The 25,463-nt window shown below is 42.4% G+C and overlaps 1 protein-coding gene across 6 annotated transcripts in view; it reads left to right on the top strand.

The window, feature by feature from the left end:
* Positions 1–25,463, top strand: part of KITLG (KIT ligand) — a 93,693-nt gene that overhangs the window by 45,419 nt on the left and 22,811 nt on the right. For 3 of the 6 annotated variants that reach the window (XM_014568995.3, XM_014568994.3, XM_014568993.3), the window contains exons 3-4: positions 17,527–17,589; positions 23,985–24,155. In XM_014568995.3, the coding sequence (XP_014424481.2) occupies positions 17,527–17,589; positions 23,985–24,155 (234 nt within the window). Of the gene's footprint in view, positions 1–11,734; positions 11,793–17,526; positions 17,590–23,984; positions 24,156–25,463 lie in introns of all 6 variants that reach the window. The other 3 variants (XM_014568996.3, XM_075932853.1, XM_075932868.1) reach the window with 3 other exon arrangements.

The following is a 25,463-nucleotide window of genomic DNA, read 5'->3' as shown; positions in this document are numbered from 1 at the left end:
GTTCAGCTAGGTATAGGTATAGATCCTTGATTGGTATCATCAGGTGCAACTCCATTGGTATTGGCTAGAACTAAGCTGATTCCAATAGCTGAAGATATAGTTCATAGCTGTTCAGTGTCCAGCAGTAAAGGGAGGTAAATATCCCTTAGGCTACGTCTAGACTGCAGGCTTCTTGTGCAGGAAGCTTTTATCAGAAGAGATCTTCTACAAAAATTACTTGTGCAAGAGTGTGTCCACACTGCAAAAGTGCATCGAAAAAACAATGCGCTTTTGCGAAAGAGAGCATCCAGACTCTCTCATGGATGCTCTCTCGAAAGTAAGCTCTGATTGTTATGCACAGAATGGCCACCAGGGCAAATGAGCTTTTTCCTTTTTGCTCTTTTTGCGCAAAAACCCCCTCTTCCCCGTCCCTACACACCTTTTTGCAAAAGAGCTCTTTCGCAAAAAGGCGTTATTCCTTGTAGAATGAAGGATACTTACGCCAGAAAAACCCCTCTGTTCTTTTGATTTTTTTTTGCACAAAAACACGCTTGAGGTGTGGACACTCCATGAGCTTTTTCGGAAGAACAGCTGTAGTGTAGACATAGTCTTAATATGCCCTGTCATGTAAGGGTGTGCAATAAGCAGGAGGCAATTCACCAGGGTTAGCCCCTAGCAGTCGCTGACTCTTTCTTTACCTGAATTTTATTTACTTGTGCCTCTGCAGGTACAGCTGCTTTAAGCTCCTGTTCACCACGGATCATCGTTCCCGGCCAATGACAGCTATAGGAAATGGTGCATCCCGGGAGACTGCTTCTCATAGCTCCTATTGGCTCGGAACTGTGATCCACAGTGAATGGGGTCTTCAAGCAGCTATACCTGCAGAGGTGCAGGTAAATAAAAGGCTAACCTTGGTGAGCCTTGTCCAGCCCCCAGGCTGATTATTGCCTACCATTGATCTAAAACTTCCCTTCAGCCTAAACTGTTGCTTTAGTATGGTGAAATGGTTGCAAGATCATTGTTAAGGTTGCATTAAAGACTTCAATTTCTAGACTTCAGTGTGGTGTTGCTTACATGTAGTGCTAGCACCCTTAACGCCTCAGTTTTTTTCCTGTGGTCCTTCTCAAGCATCACCGCAGACCCCTTCAGCCTAATTCCAAATTTAAATATTTATTCAGGATAATAGTTTGTTTTTAATTAACATTCTGCTTTGTTTTCTTAAAGGTTGTAAGAGGCGGTTAGCTAAATAAAGAACAGAATATTTTAAAAGATGACCACCACCAATTTTTATAAATTGTCATATTTTCAGATAGAATAAATCTGTTGGCTCTTCCAATTTAACAATATATTCCTTAAAATTGAATAAAGTGTAAACACAGGGAGCAATAAGTGTAAATGCAATATTCAGATTGACTTCCTGTTATAACTCATCTGAAAAGGATGCTTAGCTTAAAAAGCTTTACTCCTATATGAATTTTTTTACCTACATCTGTTACAAGAGCTAACACCGAAAGAAACCTTAAATGCTTAAATTCAAAGGCCTTTATTTTGGAAATGGGTAATGGACTGATACCAATGTATTTTGAAACAGAAGATTTTTATGTTGCTTGGTTGCATTTCTTTTACATTCATTAACATCTTATCTAGAAATAGTATATCATTAATGCATACAATGCAGGTACTTCCATGGAGTTAAGTGATTAAATATTCAGTTTGGGCATCATTAAAATACATAATGTTTTAACTAAGCATGTTGGCAACATTTATGCATTTCAAAGCAAAATATGTGACTTGCAATGAAAATGCCTCTGATTATCACTGGCTATAGGAGATTGAGTTGCAACAATCAGTCATGTGTAAATGGGAAGCATAAGAAAAATCTAGTAATAGTAGTAACCCCCCGATATTGACCAAGGCCCAACTGAAACAAGTTCCTTTGGGTTAATGGAGAAATATTCTATCACCAGAATTGAAACTCTCTATGTAGACTTCTTGTACAGAGAGCCACATTACATATCTTAACACTTTCCTTTCTTATTAAAGCAGATTGTAGTGCCCGGGCTGTCACAGGAGCTAATGCTAAATACACAATTATATAACTGTTTTGCCTTTTAGTTACTCTGCTATTCATATACGAGGGCCAAATTCTGCCTAACTTTTCCTGATGGTTACATTTAATGTATGCCCTTGCGGGCTTTGTCTTTGGCCCCTTAATCCTCTCCCCTATGTTCTATGTCAAAGTGCTCTTATCCACAAAATCATGGCTTTAATTCAGTTTGCCTTTAAGCTAATAGGTTATTGATACAAAGGTAGATTTGTAAATCATTTTATATCCTCTAATCTAGTAGCTTGGCCTGTCTTTCTCATCTCTCATCATGAACGTCCAGACATTAAACTCAATATGGCCAAAACTGAGTTCTTGATTTCTCACTGCCAGACATTCTCTTCTCTTCCTTCCTTCACCCCACCCCCGCTGTGTCTCTCACTGTTCAGAACAATGCCAGTCATTCAGACCCAGAGCTTGGATGTAATTTTTGACTCTGCCTTCTCACTGAATCCTTATAGTCAAGCCATTAATCTTACCATTGCTTTCTAAAATATCACTTCTAAAGTCTATATCCATTCTCCCTCCCCTTCTTCCCCTCCCGCCTTCACACAAGCATTCATCCATTCCATCATGTTATACCTCAACTATGGTAGCCTCTTCTTTCCTGTCCTTACCTACTGCAATCTCTCTACTCAAATCTATTCAGAATAGTGCTACTAAAATTATCTTGGTTTGATATCCTGACCACATCAGCCCTATCCTTTGAATCTCTCACCTGATTCTCTTTCATTTTCACATCAAATGTACACTTCTTGGCTTTCCCTGTTAGGATATGTCTACACAGCAACATTATTTCGAAATAACTAGTGTTATTTCAAAATAACTTAGCCTCTTGATTAAACATCTGCACAGTGGGCAGTTATTTCAAAATAAAGTCAAAATACTGTCAAGCTGGAGAACTTCTTACTCCGACTCCTGTAACCCTCATTGTACGAGGAGTAAGGGAAGTCGGAAGAAGAGTACTCTATTCCAAAATAACTGCTGTATAGACTCTCCCAATTTCAATTTCAAAATAAGCTACGCAATTGATGTAGCTCAGTTAGCGTAGCTTATTTCCATGTAAGCACTGCAGTATAGATGCACTCTTAGAGGCCTTCATAACTTAGTCCCACCCAATCTAATTGCTCTAATATCCTATTATGATGCCAATCCCTGTCTTTTCTCTTCCAGTGTTCTCAGATTTTACCATCCACCAGACAGTTTCTCCCTTAATCATTTCCCTGGTTTCTTTCATGCTGCCCATTCCCAGGGCTCGACAAATCATGTGATCTGCTCACCCATGGCAAGTAGATTACAAGCTGGCACAGCTGGCGCCACGCAATCTGTGCATGCACAGCTCGCAGAACCGCACAGCTGGCGAGCGGGGCTCACCGCCGTTTGGCAAGCGCTGCCCATTACGCATGGTAAAAATGCCCTGTTAAAATCTAAACAAACTCTCTAATAAATAAGGGTATGTCTACACTACAGCGCTAATTCGAACTAACTTAGTTCGAATTACTTAATTCGAACTAAGCTAATTCGAACTAACGCATCTAGAACTAAAAACTAGTTCGAATTAGCGTTTTGCTAATTCGAACTAGCGTGTCCACATTAAGTGGACCCTGAAGCGGGGTTAAGGATGGCCGGAAGCAGTGCCGGCAGGGCATCAGAGGAGGACTTAGAGCGTGGAGATGCTGCCTCAGGCTAGCCGAGGGCTGTGCTTAAAGGGTCCCGAACCCCACCCCGGACAGACAGTTCTCAGGGGTGCCCCGCTTGCAAAGCAGTCCTTGGCTTGAAGTGCCCTGAGTGCCCACACTGGGCACATCACAGCACTTGGCTATCAGACCGGCTGCACTTGCCGCAGGCTGCCATCTGGGGAGAGGGGGCAATTGGGGGGCTGCAGGACAGCTTCCACCCCCAGAAGCCCGCAGAGGCAGCCCAGTCCTCCCCATCGGGGGCTCGTGCCCCATTCCCCCCTCACTTCCTTCCACTTACCCTTCCCTAGCCCCTCTTCTTGATGTACAAAATAAAGATAACGTGTCTTCCAAAATGGAATCTGTCTTTATTGAACAAAAGTGGGGGAGACTGGGAAAAGGAGGTGGGAGAGGGGAATAGAGAGGCTGGGAGAGGGGAGGGCAAATAAAATGATCAGGGGTTGGGAACAGGTCCTATATGAAGAGAGGCTAAAGAGACCTGGACTTTTTAGCTTAGAAAAGAGGAGACGGAGGGGGGACAGGATAGAGGTCTCTAAAAGCAGGAGTTGGGTGGAGACGGTGCATACAGAAAAGTTCTTCATTAGTTCCCATAAAGAAGGACTAGAGGACACCAAAGGAAAGGAATGGGTAGCAGGCTTCAAACTAGTAACAGAAAGTTGTTCTTCACAAAGCAAAGAGTCAACCTGTGGAACTTCTTGCTGCAGGAGGCTGTGAAGGCTAGAACTGGAACAGAGTTTAAAGGGAAGTGAGATCAAGTCATGGAGGTTGGGTCCATGGAGTGGTATTAGCCAGGGGGTAGGAGTGGTGTCCCTGCCCAAGGTTTGTGGAAGGCTGGAGAGGGATGGCATAAGACAAATGGCTTGGTCACTGTCTTCGGTCCATCCCCTCCAGGGTCCCTAGGGTTGGCCGCTGTTGGCAGATAGGCTACTGGGCTAGATGGACCTTTGGTCTGACCCAGGAAGGCCATTGTAAGCTCAGGGCTCAGGGTCGGGGGTCTCAGTTGACCCCCTTGATTCTCTTGCACACCTGCTCCTGGGTGGTCAGGCTGGCAGCTCTCCTGCCCAAGCCGGCCACTTTCCTGTGCCTAGTGCAGAGATCGTGGACGAGGTCCACGATGTCCGCACTAACCCAGGCGGGTGCCCGCCTCTTGCGGTCCCGGGCAAGCTCCCTGGTCTGGGGAAGAGGGGGAGGGCTGGCGGGCATCGGGTGGCTGGCTCGATCCGTGCCAGGTGCAGGGTCTGCTGGCTGGGTGCTGGCAGGCTTGTACCTGGCACAGGCACCGTAGCCAGCCCGTGTCCCTTTAAGGAGTCCGGGGCCGGGAGGGGGGCAGTAGAGTTTCCCTGGTGTTGGCCAGAGTGGCCACCAGGGAAACCTGGGGAGGGCTAGCCTCCCACTAGTTCGAATTAAGGGGCTACACACCCCTTAATTCGAACTAGCTAGTTTGAACTAGGCTTAATCCTCGTGGAATGAGGATTACCTAGTTCGAACTAAGCGCTCCGTTAGTTCGAATTAAATTCGAACTAGCGGAGTGCTAGTCTAGCGCCGTTAGTTCGAACTAACTTTGTAGTGTAGACATACCCTAAGAGGGGTAGTTGTATTAGTCCAAAACTGAAAAAAAACTTAAACAACGACTGGTCCTGCAGCACCTTAGAAACTAACAAAATGTAGATGGTATCAAGAGCTTTCGTGGGCACAACCCACTTCTTCAGATGAATAGTGCAAGGGGTCCAGAGATGCAAATACAAGCAGTCCCCGGGTTACATGGATCCAACTTACATCGGATCCCTACTTACAAACGGGGTGAGGCAACCCCGCACTAGGTGCTTCCCCCCAGCAGACCAGGGAGACGCGAAGCTAGCGCACCGATCCCTACTCCCCGCCCCCCCCCCCACCCCCAGCAGACCAGGGAGACACAGAGTGGCTTTTCGAAGCAGACACCTCAGCTTGAGAATAAAGGACTGAGGGAAGTGAGGTGTGGGAGAATAAAACTGAGCTCTGGAGAAATGTTTGGCTAGAGTTTCCCCTACAATATGTACCAGTTCCGATTTACATACAAATTCAACTTAAGAACAAACCTACAGTTCTATCTTGTATGTAACCCGGGGACTGCCTGTACATATCAGTAAAAGAGGAGATGAAGAGGGAAAGAGAAGGTGAAAAACTGCCAGAGTGTCTGTGCTAAATGAGGCTAATAGATTGGGCTGTAAATAACTAATACTTAACTTGTAATGTCATTAGGGTGTTGAATGTAGCAGCCCATCCAAGTAAGGTCTTTGTTCAGACCTTTCAAATTGCAGATGAAGGCGATTTCGGCAGCTTCTCTTTCCAGCTACTTTTTGAAATTGCTTTGTAATAATATAGTAACTTTTAGATCCATTAATGAGTGCAGGTTAAAATGTTCCCCAACAGGTTTCTGTGTGTTACCATTTCAGTTATCTGATTTGTGTTTTTTAATCCTTTGTCATAAAGCCCGTCCAGTTTGGCCAATATACATGGCAGAGGGGCATTGCTGGCACTTGATTGCATAGACCACATTAGAGGATGTGCAGTTGTATGGGAATTTGATGCGGTGGCTTATGTGGTTAAATCCTCTGATGTCAGATGTGTGGACAGAGTTGGCACCGGAGTTTATTGCTGGGGTAGATTTCTGGGTGACTGTGATTGAGGTGTGCTGCATGGAAATAATTTGTTTCAAGTTAGGTGGTTGTCTGTAAGCGAGGATTGGCCTGTCCTCCAAGGCTTGTGAGAGCAAGGGAACATTTTCCAGGGTAGGTAATAGATAGTTAATGATGAGCTGGAGGGGTTTTAGTTGGGGGTTGTAGGTAATAACTCATAGTGTTCTGTTATTTTGTGTGTTGGTCCTGTATTTAAGAAGCTGATGCCTGGTTACTCATCTGGCTCTGTCAATCTGTTTTTTCACTTCCCTGGGTGGGTATTTAAGTTTTAAGAATGCCTGACAAAGATCCTGTAGGTGTTTGTCTCTGTCTGTGTTGTTGGAGCAAATCCGGTTGTATCTTAGGGCCTTGCTGCAAGCAACAGATTGAGAAATACCAGAGGGGTAGCCAAGTTAATCTGAATCTGCATAAACAACGAGAAGTCCTGTAGCACCTTACAGACTAAAAGAATTATTGGAGCATTGTGACGTAGTGGGGGTACTTGCTGGGCTGTGGTGACCTCTGCTGTCTGGAGCAAGACCCAGCAGGGAAAACCTCACTATGCAAAGGTAACGCCAAACCTGTTGAACCAGACACCCCCATGGAGAGGAACAAAGGAAGGTGGAATGCTGCCCTGGCTGGGGGGCAGGGCTGGAAGAGTGTGAGTTAGTTGCTGTCTGGGAGCATGGAGGAGACAGCCTAGGGAAAGGGGCTGGAGTTTAGGGGCCCAGTCTCCCCCATCTCAAGGGGGCCTGAGGCATCCTAGCCCAGCTCTGTGACCAGACTACATCTGTGCTGTGCTGTAACTTGGAGAGGCAATAAACTTCCTCTATTCCACCGGCTGGTGCAGTCTGTTTGTGCCATTTCGGGGTGCAGGAGACGGGGGAACCCCAACGCACCGTCACAAGCATAAGCTTTCGTGGGCAAAGACCCACTTCGTCAGATGTATGTAGTGGAATTTCCACTATATGCATCTGATCAAGTGGGTCTTTGCCCCCGGAAGCTTATGCTCCAATAATTATTTTTGTCTATAAGGTGTCACAGGACTTCTCATTGTTTATGCAGATTGAGAAATATGTCTTGGAGGGAAGCTATAGGCATGTAGCTAAGTATAACAGTCAGTAAATTTCCAGTATAAGGTGGTAGAAATGTGTCCATCATTTAATTGTACTGTAGTGCCAAGGAAGTGGATCTCTTGTGTGGACTGGTCCAAGCTAAGGTTGATGGTGGGGTGGAAGTTGTGGAAATCCCTGTGGAATTCTTCAAGGGCCTCCTTCCCGTGGGTCCATAGGATGATGTTGCCAATGTAGCGTAAGTAGAGTAAGAGTGCTAGGGGGTGAGAGCTGAGAAAATGTTGTTTGAGGTCAGCAATAAAGATTGGCATATTGTGGGGACCATGCCTAATGGACTGAAGGTGAAAAACCCACTGCAGTCTACATCCCCCCACAGACTACAGTGAGAAATTATGCCACACATTGTCAAAGAAACTGAGGAACCACCTAATCAGCGTCTTTTACAAGAAACAGAAGAAAATCAAGGAGGAGCTCTCAACACTAGAGACACTCATAAACAGGGCTTGACAAATCACAATCTACTCGCCTGTGGTGAGTAGATTTCAGCTGGACGCCCCATTCACTGGCAGCGCGCACACACGCAATGACGGTCTTGCGCAGTGCGGGGCTGGCGAGTAGGTTTTGCCTCTGTTTGTCAAGCTCTGCTCATAAAATAAACCAAGCTTCCACAAACACTTCCACTTGACTGGACTTTACAAAAACCCAACAAGCCATCTACAATGCTCACTTCACTTCCCTACATAAGAAAAAGAACAATAAACTATCTAAACTCCTACATGCCTCAGGATATTTCAGCTCCAGGACCCTCAACTCACCTAACATTGTCAACCTATCCAATCACACTATCAGCCTGGAAGAACAATCTGTCCTATTTGGCGGACTCTCTTTCTGTCCTATCACCCCTACAGATATGATTCAGTTCTGTGGTGATCTGGAAGCCTATTTTCGCCGCTTCCACCTAAAGGAATATTTCCAACACACCTCTGAACAACACACTGACCCTCAGGATCCCCCATGCCAACCTCACAAGAGGAAGACCTCTATGTGGACCGTGGACCCCTACCCCCCATGCTCCCGACAGCCATAATGGGAGTCTTGACTTCTACATTGATTGCTTCCACAAACAGGCATGGACTAACGTTGTCAGCAAACAACAATATGTAATATTTAACCTCAATCATGCAGAACACAATGCTATAAACAACTTCAAAAACAACTCTAACATAATTGAAAGGGGGTGCTGTAGCCACAATAAATAGAACAGATTATGAACAGTAGGCTGCCAGACAACTCACCAACACCAGATTCTACAGGCCTCTCTCCTCTGATCCCACTAAAGAATACGAAAAAACCCTAAAACAATTGCTCATGAAACTCCCTGCTACAACTCGGGAAGGAACAAATCTATACTAACATACCTCCAAACCCTCGACCAGGTGTTTTCTTTCTCCTACCCAAGATCCACAAACCTGGAAATCCTGGACATCCCATCATCTCAGGCATTGGCACACTTACAGCTGGATTATCCAGTTATGTTGACTCTCTTCTCAGATGTTATGCTACCAGCACTCCTAGCTACCTTTGAGACACCTCTGACTTCTGGGGAAACTGCAGAACATCGGTAAGCTTCCTGGAAAGATCATCCTTGCCACTTTGGTTGTAGAAACTCTTTACACCAACATTCCACCTGATGGTGGATTACTAGCTGTCAGGAACACTATTCCTGATGATGCCACTGCACACCTGGTTACAGAGTTCTGTGATTTTGTCCTCACCCACAACTATTTCCAATTTGGGGACAGTTTATCATCTTCAAGTCAGTGGCACAGCTATGGGCACCCTCATGGCTCCACAATATGCCAACATCTTTATGGCTGCCCTCGAATAATGCTTCCGCAGCTCTCGCCCTCATCACCCTTACTCTGCTTATGCCACATTGACAACATCTTCATTATATGGATGCATGGGAAGAAGACCCTTGAAGAATTCCACAGGGATTTCAACAAGTTCTTGTTCTTCCTTCGACTTCCTGCTGTGTAGACAGCACCAAAAGCCAAATTAAGATATTTCAGCTTTAGCTACGTAATTAATTCGACTTTAGCTCTGCTGTGTAGATGTACCCTAAGGTGCCACAGGACTCACTGTTTTTGCAGATACAAACTAACATGGCTACCTCTCTGAGACTTTAAACTGCTTTTCTATAATAAGTAAAGTACTAGTCTGTGGCATTAGTCTGGATTTACACTATCATATTACCAGAATTAAGGCCTTTTTTTTATCAATGTATACATAATAGCATGGGGAACATTGACCAGAAGTTAGGATTTGAAAGAAACATTTCCTGTAATATACTGAGGTCAGTGGGCATATATACCCATTGACTTCAGTGACATCAGGTTCAGATAAAAAAAGTTTTAGAAACTATACAAATATTTGTCTATATAGATTTTAAAATCTCCATTATCTAGTATTGCAACATGAAGAAATGCTTAATAAAATGTTCCTAAAAAGAACAAAATTTAAATGTACAAAAGTGCTTTTCTTTTAGGGAAATCCTATCAGCAAAGTTTTTTATTCAAATAAAGTTTGTCTGAGACTTGAGTGACAATTTTTATGTAATATTCAGAATTTATCAGTGGGAGGAGAAGTGGGTATTAGAACCAGTTCAGTCAGCCCCTTTTTAAAGGGCATTAGAAGCCATAATTTCATGGCTATAGAAGTAATTTTTAGAGAGCATTCTTTCTACAATGCCAATCATCTGGGCTTTTTATTATTATTATTATTATTATTAAGACATCTTAAGGGAAATGCACTCTGTTCGTGGAGCAACTATTCCATGTTATAAAACTTAATTTTAGCACCTGTCAATAGTGGTTGTCAGTGTCACTGTTACTATGGTAAATTTTTTTTTTTTTTTGCAGTAAGTCAGCAAAGAGCTATCACGCTGACCTTTTTATAATTGTAACTGGTGATTTACTAAAAGAATTGAGAACCTGGTGAGTTTATATTGTATGAGTTTATATTAAATGCCGCTTCCAGATCTAAATAGAATATTCATCAAGGCACAAATGTATCTGTGCACATAAAAAGCTCTTTCTCTTAGGAATATAAATCTTACATTTTCTCTTTAGACAGTTTGGAGGCTCAAGTTACATCTGATGCTTACAAGACTCCAACCATTTAAACAAGTGGCTTCAACCTCCTCATTTATGGACTCTGTTTTTCCATTTTGATATATTAATAAGCCCTGTGTGGAATTTTCAGACTTTTCAGCACCTGAGCTTTCATTTATTAAAAAATGTTTGTGGCTTGGTCTACACTACAGTATTAGATCCTGAGAAGGAAACTAAAGTCCACATTATTTTACACACTGCAGCCTTGCTCCCAACAGTGTAAGTGCCCTACTAAACTGACATAACTCTACCTCCACAAGAAGCTTAGAGGTTGATGTTGGTATACTTTGGGTGATGCAGTGTCCTTCAATTACTTACATCTATTGACAGGTCTCCTCAGTGTCACAGCTGTGCTGGAGCTGTGACATTGATGACAAAGTTGGCTCCTGGCTTCCGAGCCAGTCTGCTACTCTGTCTCTCCTCCAAGCTGGGCTCCTACCCAGAACCCCAGCTCAAGCTTCCACCTGGGCTTCCTGTTGCATAGGCTCCCAGTTCTCTACCAGGAGCATGGCAGTCAGTCAATTCTGGGCATGGATCTGCCTGCTGGACCCTGTGCCCCGTAAGCTGCCTGCTCTCTGCTGGGAATGGGATAGCTGACCAGACACTGGGCCTGGAGAACCCTCCATTCTCCTGACTCTTTGCTTCCGTCTCCCTGCTGGGAGCAAAGCAAGGACCTCTGTGCCTGGAGTCCAGTGCAGCTTCCCCGTTTTGGATAGTGAGCTGAAAAGTCTAGTCTATACCTTATCCTGTGTACTGGGAGAAAAAGTGGAATTTTGCGATCTCAAAAAAATGAGTTTGATATCTTTGGCTTAAATGATTTTCATTCCTGAAACTAAATTTTGCTATCACTGCCTTATTATATATCCCTCATGTGGTACAGTATGTTATTCTGAGATAAATTATATTAAGGTTAAACTATTTAATTTTTGCCTTTTTGATTAACAGAGTTGTAGATGAAATCATTTATATCACACCATAAGACTATTTACATATTCTCTAAGGATTTCTCAGAGGTCTTAAAAATTCACAAACTAAAGTTCTTGACTTTTTACAGAGATTATAGGGAAGAATGGCTACTTGTCACAGAATTTTGCCCCTCCAAAAATAGTCAGGTGAGTCATAGCAAATTTCGATACAATCAAAAGGTTAAATCCTGAGCCCATTGAAGTCCATGGCAAAATTCCAACAAAACATTTACTCAACCCAGTGTATCCACTGTATGGCCACCAGTGTATAGTGAGTTAACTGCCATTGCTGTGCTTCTGCGCTAACTAGGACTGGGCAGAGTATAGACTCTATGCCCAGCTCTGAGTCCCTAGGACACACTCAAACCTCTTGTCTATGTCCACTCATCCCAAATCAGTGTCTGAGTCCCCCCCCCCCCCCCAGTAAATTTCACATGCAGAACCCCCCAGGCCTCCACCATTCTGGGCTTCTAATTGAATAATTATTTGGGAGGATAACATGGCAGAAAAGAAAGGAACACAGACCTAGTAAAAGAGTTTCATAACTAGTGACTTCTTTTAAAAACACTAGAGAGTTACAGGTCTTTGAAAAACAACACAGCTTTTGAAATGCACCCTCCCCTTGTCTGATCTAATTCCTTATGTGAATCTGCCGTTTCTCAGCATTTCAAGCTAGCCAGAGTCATTTCTATAAGCCCTCCTTACACATGATTATCATTCCCCTTTTCCTACCACACACCTGCCAGAGCAGCACCCTGCTGTTAATTAGCATCCATCTCAGGGTAGTTTTACATTACAGATTTACAGTGTGAGTAGCTGCATTGATGCAGCTGCGCCTCAGTAGCACTTCTGGTGAAGACACTTCACCAATGGGAGAGGCAGTAGCTATGCCTCCACTGGTGTTTAGGTAAGTATAAACTTGTTGCTCAGGGGTGTGGATTATTCACGTCCCTGAACAACACAGTTATTCTAAAGTTATCAGAGCTCAGTTTTATTTCTGTGTACTCCACTAGGATGCTCAAGCTCCTCCACCTATCATGCTTGCCTAGCCTCTTTGGATCCCTGTTCTTTTTGTTTTGTTTTGTTTTGTTTTTTTTCAGTCTCATGGGAGTGGATCAGCAATTCAAAGGCAATCAAGTTGATGGCTCCTCGTTGACAGTCCTTTGCTGAACTATGAAACCCCTTTCCTAGACAAGGCAACTGCTTGGAATGCAGATCCATAGGCTTGCCTTTGGCAAGTTCAGTCAGATGTTCAATACATAATACAAAATGGAATTAATAATTTGATACAGATATAGTCTATTCTGTCTTCCTATAGATCGATAGCGTTCCATGCCAGCCTGGCCAGAGCATAGCTCCACTGGCTTCAGTTGTGCTATGCCATTTTGGACCAGTGAAAGATCTGGTTCAGGGAATTAATAAATAAGTATTAGTAAAAGTTCTTTATGTCAGAGTGAGAACGTGTGCTCTGATTCGGCTATCCCCAAATTTAGTTTTTTATATACAAATTCTGCTGTATTTTTTTGATCTATGGGTCAGTTGTAGAGAAAAATGTCTAATGCTAAACTGGTGTCTTTAGGCTTTTTTATGGATGTGATTTCTCAGTAAATATATAGGTTAGCCATTTATTTTTTTTAACTGTGCATGAAAAGTGCTTGACAAGCTTTGATGCCAGTTAAGTAGACTATATACATAATGCATGTCAGTTCTTGTAGTGTTCATTGATGTGAAACAAATTTAATCTGGAACTGACCTTTCTTAAAATAATATACTATTGCTGACTGTGCTAAGTATCAAATCCCTGTAGATTATGCATGGAAATTTTGCACCAGCAGAAGCAACTTCAGAATCTGTGTTGCTTAAAAATGCTGCTAATGCTGTATCCCTAAGCATAGCAAATAAGCAGGACATGAAACCACATATTATAGAGATAACAGAAGAATGGTGGAATAGTAGACATGACTGAAGTACAGGTATTTAAGGATATGTGGTTAGGAAAGACAGAAATAAAGACAAAGGTGGAGGAGTAGCATTGTATATTGATGATATGACTGTAAATAAATAAGAATGGATTAGAGAACCTATTAGGGCCAAGATTTCTTTGGGGAAGAAAGCTAGTAGAGATTCCTCCTACATAGTGTTTGGGATGCTTTATAGACCATTAGGATTCAATTTGGCTGTAGATAAAGATCACACTAATGTTTTTAATAAAATGTTGTCTAATTATGGGGCCTTCATTTCCCAGATATAGATCTGAGGACAAGTAGTACTAATAATAGTAGGGTTCAGATTTTTTTGGATGTCATAGCTGATAGATTTCTACAACAAATAGTTGCTAACCCAAAAAGATGTCATTTTATATTTGGTATTGGTAAATAGTGAGACTTCATAGAACTGGTTCTAGAGACAACTTTAGTTTGAATGATCACAAGTTAATTCAGTTTAAATTTAATGGAAGGATAAATAAAAACAGATCTGCAAGAAGGGCTCTTGATTTTAAAAGAGCAAACTTTGAAACATTAAGGGAATTTGTTAAGGACATAGACTGTACCAAAGAACTCAAGAATCTAAAATGTGGGAAGGCTTAGAATTACTTTAAGATGGGGAAGCTATCTGAAGCCTGCATCCCAAACAATGGGGAAAAAATACATAGGAGAGGGTTGCAGAACAAGCTGGATGAGCAACTGTTTCAAATGGGTGATTGAGAAAGCAGAAAGCCCACAAGGGCTGGAAGATGGAGGGATTTGCAAAGCTATCTCTTGTCGCTCAAAACGTATAGGGATAAAGTGGGAACTGCCAAAAACCAAGCAGCATTGGACCTTGCAAAGGGAATTAAGACCCATAGTAAAACTTTCAGCTGCCATATACATAAAGAAAATAAGTAAAGAAGTCAGACTTCCAAGCACTGAGGATGAGATGAAGATTAAAGATAATCTAGGCATGGCCCAACACTAAAACACATACTTTGCCTGATTAGTTTTTAATGAGGCTAATGAAGAGATTAGGGGGAGTGGCTGAGTAACCAATGGCAACATGGGCATGGAGCTAGAAATGACAACATCTGAAGTGAAAGTCAAACTCAAAAGACATTAATGGAACTTAATCAAAGAGCCTGGATAATTTCCATCTAACAGTATTAAAGGAACTGACACACTAAATGCAAGCCCAATAACAAGGAATTTTTAATGAATCTGTGAGCTCCGGGGTCATACCCTATTGCTAGGGTATGAAATAGGGTCATACCCTATTAATAGGGCTGAAAGAGACGTCAGGAGACCATTGAGTCTAACCCTCTGCTAAAAGCAGAACCAATCCCAACTAAATCATTCCAGCCAGGGCTTTGTCAATCCAGGATTTAAAACCTCTTAGGATGGAGGTTCCACCCATTTCCAGTGCTTCAATACTGCAACTATAGTATAGTGTATTTAGGAAAGTGGAAAAAGTGGTCCAGTAGACTACAGACCTGTTAGTTTGACTTGAATTGTATGCAAGGTCTTGGAACAAAGTTTGAAAGAGAACGTAATTAAGGACAGAGTTGGACAATAATTGGGATAAAATACAACATGGTTTTACAAATGATAGATCATGCCAGACTAACCTGATTTTTTTTCTTTAAGATTACTGGGTTTTGTTGTTGTTGTTGTTGTTTTTAAGAGAGAAAGGAAATGCAGAGGATCTAATCTTGGATTTCAGTCAGGCATTTTATACAATTCCATATGTGAAATTATTAGTTAAACTGGAGAATATGGGGATTAATAAGAGAATTGAAAAGTGGGTAACGGAATGGGTAACGGTAAATACAGAAAGTTGTAGTGAAAGGTGAACTTAGGCTAGAGGTAGGTTATTGGTAGAGTTCCTTGGGGATCAGTCTTGGAACCAATCTTAATGCAGTTTTTTGTTAATGACCTTGGCACAAAACATGGGAATTGTTAGAGGGCTTATCACTTCACACTTTCACTTCCCCAGTTCTTCTCACATGAACAGGGAACAGCAATATCCGAAGTCCAGAGATGCAAACAATTTGATATTTATTGGGGTTATCTTCCAGCAAGCATGAATCCAATTTCCTTTCATTTTTACCTTGTTTTTTCCCCGTCCTCTTCCTGTTTGTCACATATATAATAAAAATAATATATTTTTTTCTCTCAGGTATACCTCAACCAATCATTCTACTGAAATTTATGTAACTAATCCTAACATTGTAACATGATTATCTAATCAATTATATCCCACCACCTTACTTGGTTTATACCAGCAACATTAATTATATAGCAAACCTAAGCAATCAAGAACCAGACAGAATAATAGAGATAAACAATAGAGAGATGGGGAGCAATAACAAAGCAATAAAGAAATGAGGATCACACAACCCCAACTATTAATAATGTGCCTTATTTCAGTATAACTAGTTTGAAAGCTCCTCCTGCATAGCCAAAAGCCTTAGCTTAAGAACAAGGCCTCAGACCAGCACACACAGATAACCTGTGATTTTGATTCTTTGTTTTTATACCTCTGCAAGAATACACCAGAATTCTTAAAATATAGACCTTTATAAGCAGGCCTGAGTATCTATATCCTAACAGGAACATGTTCATAAAATTTGTGGGCGATACAAAGTTGTGGCCCAGAATGTCATGCAAGAAGATCTGGATAAGCTTGTAAGATGGAGAAATAGAAATGAGATTAAATGTAATAGTGCAAAGTGCAGGGTCTTATGTTTAGCCGCTAACAACAATTTTTTGCTATAAGATGGGGCTTTATCAGTTGGAAGCAACAGAGGAAGAGAAAAACGAGCATGGGATGATTGATTACAAAATGACTGTGAGCCACCAGTGTGATGCAGCTGTGAAAAAAGCGGATGCAGCCTTAGGTTGCATCAAGCATGGTACTTCCAGAAGAGACAGGGAAGTATTAGTACCATTATACAAGGCAGTGGTGAGAGCACATGGGGAATGCTGTGTGCAGTTCTTGTCTCTAGTGTTTAAGAAGGATTAATTCAAAGTAGAACAGGTGCAGAGAAAGGCTACCAAAAATGATACAAGGAAAATAAAACCAATCTTTATGAGAAAAGACTCACAAGCCAAGCTCTTTTAAGTCTAATGAAAAGGAGGCTGAATGAAGATAAGATTGCTGTCTGTGAATACAAGAGAGGGTGTCTCCATCTTCTCTTTCCCAGAAGGTGGGAATGGGTGACGGGGATGGATCATCAGTTCTGTTCATTCTCTCTGGGGGTATGTCTACACTACCACCCTAGTTCGAACTAGGGTGGTAATGTAGGCAACCGGAGTTGCAAAGGAAGCCCGGGATTTGAATTTCCCGGGCTTCATTTGCATAAAGCCGGGCGCCGCCATTTTTAAATGTCCGCTAGTGCGGACTCTGTGCCGCACGGCTATACGCGGCACGGACTAGGTAGTTCGGACTAGGAAGCCTAGTCCGAACTACCTAGTCCGTGCTGCGTGTAGCCGCGCGGCACGGAGTCCGCACGAGTGGACATTTATAAATGGCAGCACCTGGCTTTCTGCAAATGAAGCCGGGAAAGTCAAATCACGGGCTTCATTTGCATGAAGCCGGTTGCCTACATTACCACCCTAGTTCGAACTAGGGTGGTAGTGTAGACATACCCTGGGAAACCTGACAGTGGCCCCTATCAGAAGACACGATAATGAGCTATATGGACCTTGGGTTATGACCCAGAATGGCCATTTTTATGTTTTTATGTACAGTCCCTAAAAACTAACCTGTTAAGTTATTGCAACTGGTAAATAAGTTCTAGAATTTGTGTCAAATACTGTATAAAAATTTGTATTAACTACACTGACTAAAACAAAACTTTCATTTTCTATCAAACACTAATATGTTATTTATTACCTATTTGTTCTAGGTTGGAAATCTTCCAAATGATTATATGATAACCCTTAGGTATGTTCAGAAGATGGAAACTTTGGTATGTACAATCATTTAAAATCAATCCCAATAAAATAGGTAATGATGGCTGCAGCTCTGTATTTCTCTGACATGAGCACATCAGTCATATAAATGTTTGCTAATTAGAGAATTCTTGCAACAATTTTCATTTTCATTTTTAAGACCTTTTCTTTTTCAAATAGTCACATTTCAGTCATTATCCAATTTACTGATTGGGACCAGGGAACATGTTATTTATTTAGATACACAACTTGTTTTTATTTATGTTAGAGAACATACTGTACAATGTTCTGTGATAACAGGTGCTTTGTTAACATTTCCACAGCTTGTACACAAGAGACTGCTAAAAGAAATAGAAACATACAAGGATTGACTGTTTCAGTAACTATTTCCTTAATAAAGTTGCTGAGTGATTAGGACAATACTGTATTTCACTCACATAATGCTTTGCATCACTCTTTCCCCCCGCATAATACTGTATTATGACCAGTCTTAAAAATATGCTTTTTTTAAAAAAAAATTACAAATCATAGAAAGATCTAAAGAATACATACTTGTATATATTGCTTCAGAATGATCTGATATTAGTTCTGGTTTTAAAGTTTCGTTCAAATGACCTGTTGTTCATCTTATGAAGGAATTCATTTGAAAGATTGCCCCCCTGACATACACTCAATTTAAAAAAAGTATAATTTGAGAGAGTACTGGTGTAGACCTCTTTTCAGTGGAAGAAGTTACAAAAGTATAAATTAGTTAAGTATAGTTTAGATGGAATGGTGTTTTGCTTTCGCCCAACAAATTTCCTTTCAGTATCATTGCCTTTAGGAATTGATGGCCATAAAACATGCAGACTTTGAATGTAAAGATTGGATAAATGGACTGTAAGGTGGATAGAAACCTGGCTAAATTGTGGGGCCCAACAGGTAGTGATCAGTGGCTTGATGTCTGGTTGGTGGTTGGTTTCAAGTGGAGTGCCCCAAGGATCGATTCTAAGGCTGGTTTTATTCAACATCTTCAGTAATGACCTGGATATGGGGATGGATTGCACCCTCATCAAGTTTGCGGATGACACAGTGAAAGGTAGATACATTGGAAGATAGGGATAGGATCCAGAGTGACCTAGACAGATTAGAGGATTGGGCCAAACGAAATCTGACAAGGTTCAACAAGGACAAGTGCAGAGTCCTGCACTTGGGATGGAAGAATCCAAAGCATTGTTACAGGCTGGGGACCGACTTGCTAGGTAGCAGTTCAGAAGAAAAGGACCTGGGGATTACAGTGGATGTGAAGCTGTGTACAAGAGTCAACCAGTGTGCCCTTGTAGCCAAGAAGGCTAATAGAATATTAGGTTGAATTAGGAGGAGCAGTGCCAGCAGATCTAAAGAAGTTATTATTCCCCTTTATCGGGCCACATCTGGAATATTGTGCTATGGTAATCAGTTTTAGGAATTTCCCAAGGGCAAGGCATCTCCATCCAACAAGCAGTTCAAACACACAACACCTTTTATTAATATCTGGACTATTGCATCCAGTTCTGGGCCCCCCACTACAGAAAGGATGTGGATGCATTGGAGAGGGTCCAGCGGAGGGTAAACAAAATGATTAGGGGTCTGGAGCACTTGACCTACGAGGAGAGGCTGAGGGATCTGGTCTTATTTAGTCTGCAGAAGAGAAGAGTGAGGGGGGATTTGATAGCAGCCTTCAACTTCCTGAAGGGAGGTTCCAAAGAGGATGGAGAGAGGCTGTTCTCAGTAATGACGGATGGCAGAACAAGGAACAATGGTTATAGTGGGAGAGGTGTAGGTTGGATATTAGGAAAAACTATTTCGCTAGGAGGGTGGTGAAATACTGGAATGGGTTACCTAGGGAGGTGATAGAATCTCCATCCCTAAAGGTTTTTAAGTCTCGGCTTGACAAAGCCCTGGTTGGAATGATTTAGTTGGGGTTGGTCCTACTTTGGGCACGGGCTGGATTCGATGACCTCCTGAGATCTCTTCCAGCCCTAGGATTCTATGATTCTACAGTACTTTCATTGCCATGGCATCTGGCTGCACATCTAAAAACTAACATCCATAGGGTATGTCTACACTACCCCGCTAGTTCGAACTAGCGGGGTAATATAGGCATACCACACTTGCAAATGAAGCCCGGGATTTGAATTTCCCGGGCTTCATTTGCATAAGCGGGGAGCCGCCATTTTTAAAACCCCGCTGGTTCGAACCCCGTGCAGCGCGGCTACACAGGGCTCAAACTAGGTAGTTCGGACTAGGCTTCCTATTCCGAACTACCGGTACACCTCGGTACACCTCGGTAGTTCGGTGTACCGGTAGTTCGGAATAGGAAGCCTAGTCCGAACTACCTAGTTCGAGCCCCGTGTAGCCGCGCTGCACGGGGTTCGAACCAGCGGGGTTTTAAAAATGGCGGCTCCCCGCTTATGCAAATGAAGCCCGGGAAATTCAAATCCCGGGCTTCATTTGCAAGTGCGGTATGCCTACATTACCCCGCTAGTTCGAACTAGCGGGGTAGTGTAGACATACCCATATATATTAACAATGAGCAGCATACTAACTCACCAAGACATAAATAGAAAAAGACAATGCCTCAGTTTAGAGGCTTCTGGCAAATGGGTGGATGAGTAAATGGGCTTTAATATGGGTTCTGACAGATTCTTGCAAGCAAAGAAACCCATAGCTGGAGTCTCTCCAGCAAATGTCCTGCATTCAGACTTGAAGAGTGCACATCTAGGGATTGAGGAAAATGCCTTACTTTATCAGACACTTCATATGGTGCATAAAGTGTGAAATGGTATCTAGTGTAGCAGCTCCAAGTTTTATAGATTAAAAGTAGCAAAGTAAATTGCATATAAAGCAGATGGGAAGCCAATGCAGTACATGTAACGTACTCAAGCTGACCAATTCCATTAAGCACAAGAGTTCTTGCATTATGTACTAGATGAAGTATCTGAGTAGCTCTAAGAGTAGATCCGAATAGAGTGCATTGCGGAAGTCTAACCTTGAGGTAAAAATCACAGTCTGAACCAATAAAGAGAGACTGCAATCTCTTAGCTAAATGCAAAAAGATAAAAAGCTGTTTCTGCTATTTCCTGGGAGTACAAGAGCATTTAGGTAATAAATACCCAGAGATGTAAAACTGTGTTAAGGGCTGAAATACCTAGTACAGATGAAGCAGTGCTAAATTCTTCAATTCCATTATTTGTTTTTCTTTGTCAACTGTTATCACGTCTGTGTTTTTTGGACACACTTCACCGAGCTTATTCTCATTCCTATGTTTGACTCTCCCTACTGAGAAAGCAAGGAAATAACATACATGGATGGCTGGTATGCTAAGTGGGAGGAGACATTGCCTTCCCAAATGGCCAGCCTGGCCCCACCAACACTCCGCCCCCCTGGAACACCTACTGTAAGCATATTGGCAGCGGAGTGTTGCTGCCCCCTAGCACCTGCCTTCCCAGTGCTCTGGGGCTGGGGAGGCTGGTGCTGTGTGCCCTCCGCCTTCCCAATGGTGAGGGGACAGAATGGGGCGGTGGCGGCACGCTGCTCCACTTCCCCATGGTGATGGTGAGGGGGGGTAGAGAGGCAACTTGGCTCTTATGGGAGCGGGGCCTTGGTAGAAGGGGCAGGCTGCAGGTGGGACTAGGGGCTTGCCTCCCCCAGCCCTACCTTTACCGACCATCCATGACACCATATCTTAACTTAGATGAACAGGAAACTTAGAGCTGTATATCATCAGCTTGGTGACAGCACTATAACTCAGAGCCCCTTATGACGCTCCTAGAGATCGCACTTATTAAAATAAACAAGCAACAAAACAGAACCACACTGGTCACACAGAATTTTTGTATTCTACGCTACAACATATTGCTTCTAATGCTGTTCTAGTGGTAGCTCATTACCGGCACTAACTTTGCTATCTGGGCCAATGGGCGTAGGGTGAAAGGACACAGTATCGTAGCTGTCCATACTACTAAATAAAGATCAACAACCTATTCATAGGTGCTGGAACTATGATTTGGGGGCTGCTGCAGCACCCTGGCTTGAAGTGGTTTCCACTATATACAGAGCTTATAGTTTTTGGTCCAATGGCTGTTAGCACCCCACTATATTTTTCCAGTGCCTCTGATTCTACTTATTCCTGCTTATTGCTGCTTCTCTTGTTTGCTCTTCTCTACAAAAGGAGCTGAGAGGCAAGGCCAACCTTTGTCAATTCCACAGTGCCCCAAACGTCACATTTCCCATTCCCAGAGCTGAAGAAGAACACTGTGTAAGCTCAAACCTTCTCTCACCAACAGAAACTGGTTCAATAAAAGCTATTTCGTCACCTAACTTGTCTCTCTAATACCCTGGAGCCAGCACAGCAACATCATTACATGTTGCTGCTTGTTATATCCTCACATGGGGACTCTTATAAGGAGTTTATACTATAATAGTGCGTATTGGTTTCTTTTTACAAAAATAACAGTGAAGACTATGGTAAAGCTAAACTGTAAATGTGAACCTGTTCTCCAATCATAAAGATGGCTCAATAGTTGATTCAGTCTTATAAGGCATGCATGTCTCTCCCCCATAAAAATGCAGAAAGGTGAACAATATCCTTAAATGGTAATGACGTAAATTAGGTTATAAAAGCAGGCAGCCCTAAGTAATGCTGATTGAACACAACATGAAATGTTGCACATACAAGGAATACCATATATAACACATAGTATTGTGATAATCTCACAAGGCGAAGAAAATCAGGGCAATTCAGTATTTGGATGGAAGAACTCTAGCTATCATGCAAGGCACTGCAAGCAGTTTTAGAGACAGGTACTGTGCTACTAAATATGCATCTTCCATGTGAGATTCAAAATCTTGACCACTTGTGGTCACTAAATATTCCATGGCAACTTTCTCAATGACTGGGATAATATCTTATTATGCTAAACAAATTCTAGTGCTTTACTTACTGTACTGATATCTCCACATTATTCACTTTTTAAAATCTTTCCTATAATGTGTAATAGAGCATTGTATGATGGAGGCATAGTTTGTTGTGATGAGATTCCTATATATAAAGTTAGTATATACCTCTGGCCCCTTTCTCATTGAACAGGATATATGGCCAGTATATATTTAGGTATGTCTATTTAGCATAATGACTTAGGTTTTCTTTACTGTTTACTTGTATTAATCCTGTAGAGCCAACACAGCTAAGCAAGTATGCTATATTTTATTTCGTCCTGTTAATGTACAGGAAGTATTTACTACATTCCAGTTACAGAAGCAGACAGCTAAACCTATGCAAAGCAAGCCCTCTGACTTGGAATTGCACAGGTATCACTTAGAGCATGATTTGAAGACTGTCACAGCACAGCTATAATTGGGGTCATAATTTAGCCTCTTGATCCTTTTTTTATTGGTTAGAGTACATGAGAAAGACCTGAGATTGACTTTTAGACCCAAGGTGAGTTTGCAGGGTTGTCATTTAGTTAAAAAAAAGAAAAGGCTGAAAGGGGAAGCAATTGCTTGTAAACTCATGTTGTACAGATGTGAGACATGGGTGATAACAAAAGATTTGAAGAGAAGGATATTGGCATTCAAGAGGAGTTGTCATAGAAAGATCCTGAGAATAGGATGGATGTAGAAGGTCACCAATGAGGAATTATTTAGGAAGATATAGCCATAAGAGAACCTACTGCAAAAGGTTATACAACGGAAGTTACAGCTGGACAGGGAAAGATGGAAGGAAATAGTGAAGGAGGCATCGGACACCAACGAGCGTTGAGCCCATGGTTGTTGTTGATGAAGATGATGATATATAAAATTGCTTAGAAATTGTGAAAACAATTGTGGAATCCCACAATGTCAAAGTTTAGGAACTTACTTTTCAGAATAGAAACTTTAACTCAAAAATCCTTCTTGATTTAAGGTGAGATATAAGTGTAGGGGAGCAACAGTGGTGAAATGAAGATGAGGGGCATTTTGAAGAATGGAAGAAAATTGTCAAATGAATAGTCGTTTTAAAAAAAAACTAGGCAGATATCATATGAAAGAGTATGAATACATGGTCAGTTATAGCGTGAAAAGAGGTTAATCCTGGAGTAGCCCACAGATCAGATATTCAAAGCGAGGGATGACATTTATTCCCAAACTGGAAGAAGGGTATCACCCTTACAACCTTTGCTGATAACATAATTAAGTAAGACAAGTTCAAGAAGGATTGTACGGGGTACCAAAGGAGGAACTCATGAGAACAGCAGGCAAAATGTCAGTTAAGTTTCAATTTAGACAAGTGCAAGATGATGCAAATTGGAAGGAACAATTTAATCTACTTCTAAACTCTGAGTTACTTATGCAAAAATTTGTTAAGTGTGGTGTTTAATCTGCCTCTCTTCTTTTTTATATTCCCTAACAGCCTAATCACTGTTGGCTGCATTTGATGGTGCCTGAGTTTTTAAGGAGTCTGCATAATCTTCTGCAAAAATTTTCAGATATGTCTGATGTTTTAAGCAACTATTCAATCATCAATAATCTAACAAGGATAATCAATGATATTATATTATGTCTTGATTCTGAAAAAAATAAGGTACATTTCTAAAAGTTTCCCCCCTTTACATTAGAATTTTATAGTGGAATTTTTGTAGCAGAGTACATGGGTTGATATGGTGACAAAAAACCCATAACATCCCTGTGACCCAGGCTGCTTTAGGTTCTGTGTTCTTTGTTTCAATTCCTCTTCAATGCAACTACTACTTCCCCTTTAAGGATGTATTGAATTGGCCAATGTAGAGATGTTAGCTATTAGCCATATCAAGTGAGAAAATGTATAAGCTAAGATTATGATTTTTTTCATATAGATCATGAAGTCATGGAATCTGTGACTTTCAGAGCCATCCATGCCTTCAGCCATGGAGTGGCACGGCTGGAGCTGTCCACCAAGATCTGCAGCTCCCAGCTGCCCTGAGAGAACGCTCAGACAGCAGCTCCAGGAAGCTACAAGTGGTGGGGGCCCCTTCCGGGCTCTTGAGTTGGGGCCTTTGCAGTCTCTTACCACTGCAGGGCAGTGTGAGGAACCTTGAGCCCTAACAGTGATGCATATTGGACCTTTCTCCCAACCCATTTTGTCCCGAATATTTTTATTACATATCATGTACAGGTTCCAGGCATCCATGATTTTTTGTTTATTGCACATGACCTGTCTGACTTGTATTAAAATATCTGTGACAAAAATCTTGGTCTTAGGTATAACCACTTAAAAAACGTCAGAGGGATTACAATGTATAGGATAACCAAATAGTTATGCAGTAAAACTCCAATTGTCCAGCATCCAGTGGTCCGGCACTTCTGATAGTCCAGCACCAACTGGAACCCAAAAGTGCTCTGGCCAGCTGGACAATTGGAGCTGCCCAGAGGTGCCGGCAGAGAGGGGGCGAGAGGGAGGCAGCTGTTTAAGGCAAGCGGACGGGGGGTGGCATGGTGAGGGGCAAACCCCCCACTGTGTTGCAGGGATGCGGAAGCCCCACGCAGCCAGCTTGCAAGCGGGGAAACTCAGCCGCCGGCTTGTAAGAGGCAGCAGCGGAGAGAGAGTGAGAGGCAGGCAGCGTTCCCTGCCTGCCTTAAACGGCTTCCTGCCTCTCACCCCTTCTCCACCACCACCGCCGCTTGCCAGCTGGCTTCACGGGGCTTCCACCATCTCCCTGCAGCACGGCGGAGGGTTCGCCCCTCCCTGCGTCATTCCCTGCCGACCCCCCCATGCAGTGCGGGTCCCGGGAGACCCGTCTCAGCACCCCACCGGAGTACCTCCCGATACTCCAGCATATCCAATAATCCGGCACCCCGTGGTTCCCAAGGGTGCCGGATGATCGGAAGTCTACTGTATTCCGTATGTTGTCAA

Source organism: Pelodiscus sinensis, chromosome 1, assembly GCF_049634645.1.
Source record: "Pelodiscus sinensis isolate JC-2024 chromosome 1, ASM4963464v1, whole genome shotgun sequence".
Lineage (NCBI taxonomy): Eukaryota > Metazoa > Chordata > Testudines > Trionychidae > Pelodiscus > Pelodiscus sinensis.
The sequence above is the reverse complement of the archived record's forward strand: the minus strand, read 5'-3'. Positions and strand labels throughout refer to the sequence as shown.